At 34.6% G+C, this 13,033-nt stretch overlaps 1 protein-coding gene and 1 non-coding gene across 2 annotated transcripts; one reads left to right on the top strand and one right to left on the bottom strand.

Annotated features, from left to right (window-relative positions):
- Nucleotides 1-1,043: 1,043 nt before the first annotated feature.
- On the top strand, nt 1,044-1,127 carry TRNAL-CAA (transfer RNA leucine (anticodon CAA)). Its single transcript has one exon. It is a non-coding gene; the product is annotated as a tRNA-Leu (tRNA).
- Nucleotides 1,128-2,813: 1,686 nt separating this feature from the next.
- LOC132634836 (uncharacterized) lies at nt 2,814-11,597 on the bottom strand. The gene is made up of 4 exons (XM_060350942.1): nt 11,042-11,597; nt 6,660-6,812; nt 4,335-4,406; nt 2,814-3,540 (listed from the first exon to the last, which is right to left on the bottom strand). The coding sequence occupies exons 1-4, from the start codon at nt 11,273-11,275 to the stop codon at nt 2,872-2,874; spliced, it is 1,128 nt and encodes a 375-aa protein (XP_060206925.1). The 5' UTR covers nt 11,276-11,597; the 3' UTR covers nt 2,814-2,871.
- Between the last annotated feature and the right edge of the window lie 1,436 nt (nt 11,598-13,033).

Below are 13,033 nucleotides of genomic sequence, written 5' to 3'. Positions count from 1 at the left end.
TCTTTAAAATCCAAGAAGGGAATGGAGACCAACTATTAGTGAGTTTAATAGTTTACAAATGTAAAAGGTACATTGCCTAATAATTTACAACAATTTTAGAAATATGAATAGCAGCGTTATATAATAAGATTTGCACTCGCGCGTTAATTTTGCATGTATTATTTGAGTTATTCTCAGTTCTCTTGAAGTATTTAATTTATAGATCGTGTTGGCAAACTTCAGGTATGCGTTGTTGCTTTCTCCGCTTCTTCTTCGCTTAATGATGAGAAATCGAGCATTGCATAACGGTTATGTGTTTTCTCTTAAGGCACCAACTAATATCACTACAATATACAGGAAGAGACAATTGGTTTCGTGACAAGATAATTTTTGGTTTAACAAACATTGGGATCAACTTCAATCATGGAGGTTTAAGAAAGTCGACCTTGAAACATAGCAATTCAAGAGAATATTCAATTTGGACAGAATTAACATTGTGTCAATTTCACAGGAGACAATAGCTATTACATTTTGTACGACTTCCACAGCAATTTCATGACTTTAGTCTTTGCAACTCTATTCTTCTACTTAACTTTCCAGAGCTAATTACTTGATTATTCTTTTTAACTTAAGTTCACAGTATAGAATTAACGTGATGGGGATAATTGGTGCAGCACTTGAACTATACTCTCCTACTCTTTTATTTTCAGCTCAAAAACTTCCATTACCTCTGGTTCAAAATAATTGAGGTTTTCGATTTGAGCACATAAATTAAAAAATTCACTTACTCCTAAAAATAAAAAGGTGTAGTGACTAAAATATCCTTAATTAAGAAGGGCTTTGAAACTATAACAAGCATTAAATTTGTTCATTGAATTAAGAATGTGTCAAGGGTAAATTTGAAAAACGAATAAAATAACTTTTTGACAGAGTAAAACCTCAATTATTTTGGACCAACTTTAATAGGCTAAATCCTCAATTATTTTGGACCGGGGAGTATCATTTTTTTTTTAATTCGTAAAACTTACTAGATAGTTAAAGCAGGGACGAAGACCAATAATCAAGTCAGGATGGCCGAGTGGTCTAAGGCGCCAGACTCAAGTTCTGGTCCTCGTGAGAGGGCGTGGGTTCAAATCCCACTTCTGACAACCTGTGTTTTGACCATTTCTTTTGTGCCGATTAATTATCTGATGCTCATTTTATTTTTCATTTTGTTACTATCAAGCAATAGATTACTTTTTGGAAAGACCATTACAAACTCCCACTCATTATCATTACACACTAGGAGCATCACACGCTTTAATGTATGCATATTTAAAATAATTTATATACATATACTATTACATATGCTTTAAGAATAATTTATGATAGTTTTCCCTGCTTTTGCTTCGAAAACTTCTCTTTTGAGCCAAGGATCTATCCGAACAACGTTCTTACCCCACAAAGATAGGGATAAGGTCTGCGTCTATCCTTTCCTATCCGGATCACACTATTGAAACTACACTAGTTATGACATAACACTCAAATACTACATCTAACCACCTTTAATAAACTTTGAATGTGAGAATTTTTGTCTCAATATTTTCATCTTAATTTTTCATACTACTGGCCTACTGCCTATTAGATGAAAGATGAAGTCCTAGTTGTAGCATTTAATTGAATTCCCAATTCACGATGTGGTTGACAACTATAGGGACACCTCAAATACTACTTTATTCGCACCCATAGTTTTTGTTTTCACTTTCACAGTATTTGCCACTTGACAGTAAGTTGACAGGGACCAGAGTTGGCTGTGACCAAGTAGCTTCACTTAGTCCTATGTCCTGTATATAATTTGCACCTAAGGTTCAACGTGTCACCTATACTTTTCACAACATTAAAGTACCATTTTGCTATCTCCATGATTGCACCACCTTTTCTTGATTTTAGTACCATTTACATTTGTCTGTTTTTCTATGGTAAACTAGAATTAACTTGTCAACCATATCCAAAACATATGCAGACTTCTCACAGCCTACTCTATTATTAGTCATGCAATCAAATAGCGGCATCAATATCAATAACTTTTCTGAGTTTCTGGTATTGGAGGACATGAATTCCAGGTCAAATGACAAATTAAAAATGGATATTCCTGACAGTATTCACAAATTTTGTGTAGGAAAAATAGTTTTCTTTTTTCCATCTAATGAAAAACTTTTTCACTCCGCTTAGCCTTACCCACTCTGGGGCATTTCAATGATAGGTTATATAGAACTGGACGATTCTAAAAAAAATATTCAAATGGTCACTGGTGTCAGGTGATGAGAACTAATATTTTGTGTATGCTCAATTTTAATCTCTAGTCTCCTATAGTTACCACTATTCCAAGACATTACCTACATTCTACGAGAATCAAGATTATTAATTTCACACTACTAGCAAATTCAACCAGTTTCCTAGCTTGAATCTCATTAAATTCATACACGTGCCTATCTGCGACTGATACCACTCAGCCAATCTTATCTATTTGAAAATTAGTGTAAAAATTGCTAATTCAACTTGCTAATTCAGACTCCTTACTTTTACAAGTCATGAGGAAAGTTCCATAATTCAATTAAAGATAAATAGAAGGGAAGATGCACTGAGAAAAACTGCATATGCCACCTTCACTCTTTCTCTGTTCCCGAACAGAGAAAGAAACGTATCGAATTCGTTTTAACATTCGTATCGAAATTCGCTGGCCCGACTAATTCCTATGACCATAAAAGGAGGTACAACTAGAAAACACTTTCATCCACAAAGTGATGAAAATTTACAGTATAGCCAGTACGCCAACAATGACATAGAGATTCCAATAAAGCATAAAACAATGAATATTATTCATTAAATCACATGAATCGAAATAAGTTCTATTTATTTCATTAGATCTAAGAATACAAAGCCATTCCACAGACTATGCAAAAGGATGGATGGCAATAAATTCCTTGAACGTCCATATATTACACCCATTACAACCCCTAGAAAAATTAGTGGTAACATCCTTTGTACATTAAAATGTGCTAAAGCAAAGGCAATTGAACTCACAAGAATTGAACACCATACAGGCATATATTTTGTCAATGAAGGGAGAAGGAATCCCCTAAATACAATCTCCTCCCAAAGCGGGGCACACACAACAAGTACCAATGCGTACAACGCCATTGCCACCGGGTCTCGCGCCAATATAGACTGCTCGACACTAGAGAGTGTTACAGGAGTTGAAGGGAGAACAGGCAATAGGTCCAGGTTAAACTGTGATAGCCGGTTCACTAATGGGAACATGAGGCATCCGAGAAGAACGTCAAATAGCCAGTTCCCTTTTAGGCTAAACTTGAACCAATCTTCTGGAAGGGGTCGAAAATGGGATAGGCAGCGTTTAAGAATTAGAATTCCAGCAAGACCCTCGGTAACATCAGTCAAGAGGCTGAACAAAGCCTGCCCTCTGAACGTGAGTGATTCTTTGCTAATACCTACCATATAGGCTCCAAAAGGAATCATCCAAGAACCAATAAACCAAAACGAGACAATCCAAAGAAGCATAACCTGCACAATCACAGCTCTGATTGATAAGTGGTTACCACGTGACACACATAACATAGATAAATCGAAGAATTACAACAGGCGTATGTTATAACGACATGGATATGTTTGTTTTAGTTAGAAGTTAATAAGGGCATCTCTTATATGGTCAACCCATTAAGCAGGCTGGGTCAGGAATTGGGTCGAGTATGGATTGGGTCCTAAATAAAACCAAATATTGATTTTAATTTTTTAAATATTTTTTCCCAAAAATTTACAGCTGCCACATCATTAAATAGGTACCAGAGATTGTATTTCCGCCTAAAATGACCACGGAGACTAACAAGGCAAAGATAAGTGACTTTGGTGGCCAATTACTATAAGTTAACAATCAAAACAAATTTATTGCTCCTATTAAGTGAGTGCCCATTTAGACATTCAACTCAAGTTTCATGAGTAGACTTCTTAAGACCTATACACCAAATCCTGTGTAGAAATTGGACAACTACTCGAAACTGCCCTTCTTAAACATAGATATTTATGATTTCTTTTTTTTCTTTTCCTTGTATATACGTGCAAGTATCATGAATATGACTGCCACTGTGGTAATCTCCTGACAATGTAATTGAATAAGGTAACCTATTTCTTTTCTTCTTCTTTTTTTTTTTTTTTTTTGGGAGAGATATGTTGATACAAAGTAACTTGACAAATGAACAGACTACACTCCTGCATTCTCCACTGGCAACTCAGACATGATCAGAAAAAACTGTATACTGAGTTTTAGTTAGGTCTCATCGTTATGGAGGAAGACCCGTTACCTGAAGGATGGTCTCAGCTGTCCATGGGACGGTCCATGGTTTTCCAATCACCTTAAATACTACATCTGCAGCCTGAAAAGCATGAAGCTCTCATTAAACTTGAGCAATGTTTGTTTTTAGTACTTAATCATCTGAGTTGATAACTAACAAATAATCATCAAAGAAAAGCCCTCCTGCAAATATGTGGAACAATGAGCCTAAAACCTATCAAAAAAAAAAAAAAAAAACTCTCGTCTTCTTGAAAGCCCTTGTGTCTGAATTAACTAATGCACACCACACAGACTCAACACTAGTGAACGTGAGCAAGACACAACGGACAGTGGACTTTTGACATAAATGTATTCATTGGGCAGAAGGGATATTTGGATGGCATATTTTTCAAAAGATGGACTGCAAAAAATATGCTCTCTTTCCTTTTTCTGCAGACAAAAACGAAGTTTTAAACTAGCAAATAGAAGATGACGCGTTTGTTACTAGCACAAAACTTCAAGGGACTTTGAGATTTTCCCTTTTTTAGTATACAAAAATTTCAAGGGACTTAGAAAGTGGTTTCTAAGTTGTGGAAGAATGTCATTATAAGCAATGTTTAAATAGTGAAACAGAAGCAACTAGTTTGAAGTTTCAAACTACAACAACATACCCAATGTATTTCCACAAGTGGGGGCTGGGGAGGGTAGGATGTACGCAGACCTTACCCCTACCTTTATGGGGTAGGGAGGCTGTTTCCTGTAGACCCTCGGCTCGAGAGAACAAAGCAAGATAAAAGAAGCATGATATCAACCTCGTTATACTTTCGGTCCAAATATACCCCTGCCGTTATGCTATTCGTTCAAATATACCCTATACTATGAGAAAAGGTTCAAATATACCCCTTCTCCGTTAAGATTGTCCAAGGTGGACATCTAATCCTACGTGGCACTGACATTTGATGAGGTGGATGCCACGTGGCATGCCACCTCAACGCCCCTAAACCATTTTACCCCTCCCGTTCACCACCATTGCCACCAAATTCACTAACTCAAATTACTCAGTTTTAGGTGGAGGGTTTTAATTATATCTAATGTGGATGCTACAATTATCTTTTTCTTTTCTTTTTTCAACTTTCACAAATCTTGATAAATCTTCTTCTATAACTTCTAACGGCGGAGTACCCTATTGCTTTCCAATGAAAAAGTAGGTACGACAACCCAGTGTATGCATTTTCCCTAAACTATCACTTTGAAGAGTTCTCGTTGATTAAAATTTTGTTGGGAACATAGTAGTACCTGATGTTCTGGTCAGGGTTGATAGCCGAGGGGAAGCCTAGGGTGTTCAGTATCCTAAAATAAGTAGTAGTAAGTAAATTCATTGGTGGAGGGGAGGGGGAAAATGGTTTAGGGGCATTGAGGTGGCATGCCACATGACATCCACGTAGGATTAGATGTCCACCTTGGACAATCTTAATGGAGAAGGGGTATATTTGAACCTTTTCTCATAGTATAGGGGTATATTTGAACCAATAGCATAACGGCAGGGGTATATTTGGACCGAAAGTCTAACGAGGGGTATATTTGAACCTTTTCCCATAGTATAGGGGTATATTTGGCCCTTTTCCGAAAGCAAAATAAGAGACATATGGTAGTAAACCTTGAGAAAAAGAATCTACACGAGGAGAATACTCGGCTACTTACTAACCTACTATCCTAATCCTTGACCTCCACACTTTCCTATCTAGGGTCATGTCCTTAATAAGCTAGAGCTGTGTCATGTCTTGCCTAATCACCTCCCCCTAGTTCTTCTTCGGTTTACCTCTACCTTTCCTTAATTTCTGTTATAGCCAACTTCTCACACCTCCTTACTGGCGCATCCAACACCTCCTCTTCACATGCCCGAACCATCTCAATCTCACTTCCCTCATCTTGTCCACCATAGGAGCCACTTCCACCTTGCCCCATATAACTCATTCCTAACCATATCCATCCTAGTACACCCACACATCCACCTGAGCATCCTCATCTCCGCTACACTCATCTTCTGGAAAAGCTAAATTCAAACTCTCAAATAATAATTGCCTTCTAAATTCAATAATATCCTTGGGAAAAGCTAATTCTCGTTCAGCAGAAATGATGGCGGGGTCTCTTAAGAAATACACGATACAAGCAATACTAGTTAATATAGAAGGTTAGCACGAAAAATAAAGCAACGGTGAGAAAACACCGAACTCCCCTCCATCACCCCATCACTCAAACAAAACAAAGAAAATCATGGCAGTTAAGGTAAGGGATTCATATATCCACTGATGTAACACATGCAAGAAACACCAGCCTATAAATGAAAGCAGATTACCTCTCTAAGTCGCGAAATCCAGCCTCTTTTCTCAACGTTTGGTTTTTCAATTTCCGGCTTCTCCAATTCCTTATGTAAAACTTCATCAATAAACTCAGGGTTGGAGGAACCTGGAGATGATTCTTCATTCCTAAAGCATGAAATTTTCCATCTCTGCAAAATTGTCAAGTATCTAAAGTCTAGAAATGTACATAATCAAGTAGCCTAAGAAATCATTACAAGACATTCAATGGACTGGATAAATACTTCAAAAAATTTACATTCAATTTACTGATAGTGCCCCATTACTTCAAAACAGTACTAAAGCTAATGACATAACTTAAATGGCTGATGTACACCACGTCACAAGCCATAAAATACCAACCTAACTTGCTTACAGCAAAGTACCATCACCGTATAAGAACAAGAAAACCAAAAGACAACTCTATTAGCATCCAAAAAACACACTGCCCAATGAAAATGAACTCTCCGTCCATGAAACACCCAAATGCATACAGATAAACAGAATCACTTGTCAAGGACGAAATTTTTGTGGTAGGCAACCTAGGGCGTCCTAGTAAACATAAACCAAGTTACCAACACATCAACTATAAACAATGAGCTAACGAACTTCAGTTCTGAAATACAGAATAATGAATAAAAGTTAGAAAACTTTAGGGGAGTAAAGAATGTTCAAAAAGATTATTTTCTGAGTTCAGATACAGAAATCACTTGTACTATAAACCCCACTACTACATTACTTAATCCCCACGACCATAAACCCAAAGAGTTAGCGAACTGAATTCCATAAATGCACTAAATGCGCAGAAATTGAAACTTGGCGTGTAAGAAGTGAAATGCCACACCTACTTGATGAGTTCAGATGAAGAATCACTAGTAAAGGTGGAATCTTTGTGGTAGGTAACCTTAGGTGACCCACAAAACGTAAACCCATTACCTATATTACCAAAGTGACGAAGCCCACAACTCCACAAGTATAACACAAGTTAATAAGCTAAACTCTAGCAATACACAATAATGAGTAAAGATTGAAACTTGACGGCAAGAAAAGATTCAAATGTTACAACTATTTGGGTTCAGATAACAGATCTTAAGGTTGAAACTTAGGGAGGGTAACCTTGGATCTCCCAGAAAACATAAACCAACTACATTACTTGAGGTTACAATAAAACAAATAAGTTAACAAACTATACTACAAAAATACACGGTACTGCATTAACATTTAAACTTTATGGCGAGTAAAGATTCAAATGAAACACAAGCTAACTACTTGGGTTCAGATACAGACACTCAAACGTGTAAACTTTGTGGCAGGTATCATAGGATATCCTATAAAATGTAAACTCATGACCTATATTACCTTTACCAGAGATCTATAAAAAGAAAGCATTAATTAACTAACCTCTACAAATAAAGAAAAGTGAATACAGATTGAAACCTTATGAAGAGTATAGACTGAAATGTTACAAAAATATCACTATTTGAGTTCATATACAGAATTAATATGTAAAGTTTTAAACTGCATGGTTGGTTACTTTGGAATTTGGGTGACCCAGAAAACATAAATCCACTACTTATATTACCTAACGCCACACTATAAACACAAAGAACAAATAAACCAAACTCTAGAAATACCCAAAAAAGAGTAAAGATTGGAACTTTAAGATGAGTCAAGATCAAATGTTACAGAAACAGATTTACCAAGAAACAACACTACTTACTATCTATATTGCCTACACCCACAACTATAAACACAAAGAATCAACACACTAAACTCTAGAAATACAGAACAATGAGCAAAGATCGCGAGTAAAGATTGAAAGAATTATAACTACCCGGATAAAAAAACGTAAGCCCAGTACCTATATTAGCTAAGCCCATTACTACAAATACAGAAAGTTAACATATTGAACTCTAGAAATATAGAAAAACGAGCAAAGACTGGAGCTTTATGGCCAATAAAGATTAAATTGTACAAAAAGAAGCAAAAAACACAAACCCATTACCCATATTACCTAAGCCCACAACTCTAAACGCAAAGAATCAACAAACTGAACTCTAGAAATACAGAACAATGAGCAAAGATTGGAAGATTACAACTAACTAGATTAAATTTAATATAAGCCCACTGCATATACTACCAAGCCCACAACTATAAGCACAAAGATAATATAAATTTAACTCTACAGATACATAATAATCATAAAGATTGGAACTTTATGGGTAGTAAAGATTGAGATGCTACAGCTGCTAGATTAAATTTAGCATAAACCCACTACATATACTATGTAATGAGCTACGAGTTAATTAGGAATAATCGAGTTCATGCAATGAAGGGAACGACAGTGTTTAGCCATTACTTAACAGCTCATTAATGGAATTAAGAACATCTTCAAAAAGTGGTTAATCAATCGGACGGCCCAGATTAAAAGAGGATGAAGGGTGACGATTGCACCAAGGGCCAACTATATAATCCCCAATTTACAGATGAAGGAGCATGTGAAATTTGGTGTCATTCTCATCTCTCCTCGTGTTCTCCTCCTCTCTAATCTCAACTTCTCTCTCTTCTACTCCAAATCTCCTTCACTTTCTGAACTTGCTAATTACTCTGTTTCCTAAATGGATTATCTATGATTCTCGAGTTGTAGATCGCATTTTAAGCTCCAATTCCACTCCCATTTCAGGTGAGTTTGCTGAGCTGAGCTGGAGGGATGCTGGGGTGATTTGATTCCATATATTTGTAGTAGTCGAATAGTTATTAGTTTGAGTAATTCATATTATCATTGTTGGGTTAGCTGTTGCACTGTTTTAGTTATTTCAATTTGTAATTCGACTGAGTTGGGCTGAGTTTTATCAAAATTGGATTGTTAATTTGGTAATTCTATAGTTGGTTCATTGCATACTACCAAAGCCCACAACTTAAACACAAAAATGGCAAATTAAACTCTAAAGATACATAATATTCATAGGAACTTCATGGCTAGTGATGATAGAGATTTTACAGCTACCTAGATTAAATTTAACATAAGCCCACTACATACAGTCATATACTACCAAATCCCACAACTATAAACACACAGATTTAATAAATTAAACTCTAAAGATACATAAAAATCATAAAGATTGAAACTTTACAGCTAGTGAATATGAAACTTAGAGGAAAAAAATAAATCCACTACCCATATTAAGAACATAAACACAAAGACTTAACAAAATAAAACTCTAAAGATGCATAATAATCATAAAGATTGGAACTTTATGGCTAGTAAAAAATGAGATTTTACACCTACTTAGATCAATTTTAACATAAACCCACTACATATACTACCAAACCCACAACTATAAACACAACAGCTTAATAAATTCAACCCTAAAGATACATAATAATCTTAAAGATTGGAACTTTATGGCTGGTAAATATCAAATTAACAGAAAAAACACAACCACACTATCTATATTAACAACACAAACACAAAGATTGGAAGATTACAACTAACTAGATTAAATTTAATATAAGCCCACTGCATTTACTACCAAGCCCACAACTATAAGCACAAAGATATAATAAATTAAACTCTAAAGATACATAATAATCATAAAGATTGGAACTTTATGGCTAGTAAAGATAGATTTTACAGCTACCTAGATCAAATTTAACATAAACCCACCACATATACTAGCAGACCCCACAACTATAAACACAAAGATTCAATAAATTAAACTCTAAAGATACATAATAATCATAAAGATTGGAACTTTATGGCTAGTAAAGATTGAGATTTTACAGCTACCTAGATCAAATTTAACATAAACCCACCACATATACTAGCAAACCCCACAACACGAAACACAAAGATTTAAGTTTCATATAGTCAGAACATAAACACAAAGATTGGAACTTTATGGCTCGTAAACATCATACTAACAGAAGAAAACATAACCCCCACTACCTATATTAACAACATAAACACAAAGATTGGAACTTTATGGCTGGTAAATATCAAACTAACAGAAAAAAACATAACCCCACTACCTATATTAACAACATAAACACAAAGATTGGAACTTTATGGCTGGTAAATATCAAACTAACAGAAAAAAGCATAACCCCACTACCTATATTAACAACATAAACACAAAGATTGGAACTTTATGGCTGGTAAATATCAAACTAACAGAAAAAAAAACATAACCCCACTACCCATATTAAGAACATAAACACAAAGATTGGAACTTTATGGCTAGTAAACATCAAATTTACAGAAAAAACACAATCCCACAACCTATATTAAGAACATAAACACAACAATTGATAAATTTAGCTCTAAAGATCATAAAGATTGGAACTTTAAAAACATGAAATTTACTGAAAAAAAGATTACCTTGGTAGAAATCCTGTGATGGGGTTCAGAGATTCTGATTCTTTGTGAAAGTGATGGTAAATATTTGGGGGGAAATGTGGAAACCCTAAATTTAGGAGATGAAGTAGAAAGAAGAGGGCGTTGAGGAAAAGAGTGAGTACAATTGGAGCTTATCATGAGACCAATTTGATTATTATGTTGATGATGAGAATATGCTCTAATTTTGTGACCAAAAAATGGAGGGATTGAATACATTGGATTTGTGCATTTTTTATTTTTTTTTCTCTTTCTTTCTACCTTCTTCCTCGAAGCACCAAACCCTAGTGGCTTCCAATTAATTTCAATTTTGTAAATGTTTTTCCTTTTTTTTTTTTTTTTTTTGTTTCTATTTTTTAATCATCCATATGGCATGCAAGTTGATGTTTTGTGACGGTTGATATGAGGAAGTGAATCTATTGGATTCTATAACGCTGGGGACAGTAGGGAATATTATCCCTTTTTTTTTCTTTTTTTTTTTAATTATATCTTGCTATGCTCTCGAAACAAGATTTACTCGTTCTTGTCTGCGGCGCTTAACCTATTGCAGAGCAGTTTGGTGATTAGCCTATTCTGCACTACTCGGAGCCTTTGTGAACTTATTGTCGATTTCTATATAGTGGAGGTTGATGAGAGAAGATCCTTGTGCCACGCTAGTAGTCGTAGTATTATCCTTGTAATACCTTGTCTTTAGATTTTTGTGACTATCGTTGGTTCTTGTACTTCGATTATCATAGTTTTGTGTTATAGTTACTGTCTAGAATACTTTGTCACGCTTTCTATCGTATTTTGTGATGGCTTCTTCTTTAGCATTATTTTCTTTTCCGAACTGCTTTGATCTTTTTTCCTCAAGCTGAGTGTTTATCAAAAGTAAACTCTCTACCTCCAAGGAAGGGATAAGGTATGATTACGCTCTACCCTCCCTACACCCCACTTTATGAGATTACACGGGATATGTTGTCGTTGCTGCTTCTAGAGTTCATTGTTTCTTATTTCTCTTTATTAATTCATTCGTATGTACTATTCCGACCTATACTATTTGTACTTTTTGTATTCTATTAAAAGATATATTTGATTATCTTATCATAAAAGTACTTGTTTAAATTTAATATTTTTTTTTCTATTTTATTTTATTTGTATTAGTTTGACAGACACGAAATTTAAATAAAGTAAGAATTTTCTCGTGGTCTCCAAAAAAAGATGTGTATATGCACCAAAGTGTTCTTGAATCTTATAATCTTAAACATGACATGTGAATCGTTAGATCTTAAACATGACATGTGATCTTAAATACTCCATCCTTCCCAAATTATTTGACTTTTTTTCCTTATTAGTTAGTCCGAAGAATGATAAAATTTTTTTAAAGGACGAATGACACATTTTTATATATAGTTGGTAACATTTTAACTTTAAGCTTCTAATTTTACCCTAAACTAAATGATCTATCATCAAATGATTTTCTATGACTTGTTTTAGTCTAGACATTTAAACAAAAATTGTCTTTCTTAAACTTCGTGTCTAATAAACACCATCACATAAATTAGGACGGCGGAATTATATAAAGTGATCATTAAATGAATAGTTGACCAACTGAAATAATAAGTGTAATTTTGAAGAAAAAAATGTTGGCTTATTATTAAAACTATTAAATATTTTGAATAAGAATTCAATTTAGAAATTACTAATATTTGGAATGGAAGGAAATAGTTCGAGTACATATATTGGTGAGGGAGAAATGGATTTTGGTCTTTTACAATTTTTTTTTTAATTTTATGGTCTTTTTACAAGAGATCTTCATTTTTTACACATAAAAAATATGAAAAAAAACGCATAAGAGATCTGATAATGATATTTTCTTCTACTCAAATTGTAAAAGGTCAAGAGATCTTATCATGTTTTAAGAAGGTTTATTAGTTCAAAAATAATGTATCTTCGTACTTGAATAAAAGAAAATGTACTCATTAGAGGAATTGATTT

Source organism: Lycium barbarum, chromosome 4, assembly GCF_019175385.1.
Source record: "Lycium barbarum isolate Lr01 chromosome 4, ASM1917538v2, whole genome shotgun sequence".
NCBI lineage: Eukaryota > Viridiplantae > Streptophyta > Magnoliopsida > Solanales > Solanaceae > Lycium > Lycium barbarum.
Note: the sequence above shows the minus strand (reverse complement) of the source record. Positions and strands in the feature narration are given on the sequence as shown.

Excerpts from the sequence above, each read along its gene's own strand:
- LOC132634836 (XM_060350942.1), bottom strand. The coding sequence starts at position 11,275 with ATGTATTCAATCCCTCCATTTTTTGGTCACAAAATTAGAGCATATTCT. Across the intron at positions 4,407-6,659 it reads GGATTTCGCGACTTAGAGAG|GCTGCAGATGTAGTATTTAA; the intron begins GTAATCTGCTTT and ends CATGCTTTTCAG. Across the intron at positions 3,541-4,334 it reads CAGCTGAGACCATCCTTCAG|GTTATGCTTCTTTGGATTGT; the intron begins GTAACGGGTCTT and ends GTGATTGTGCAG.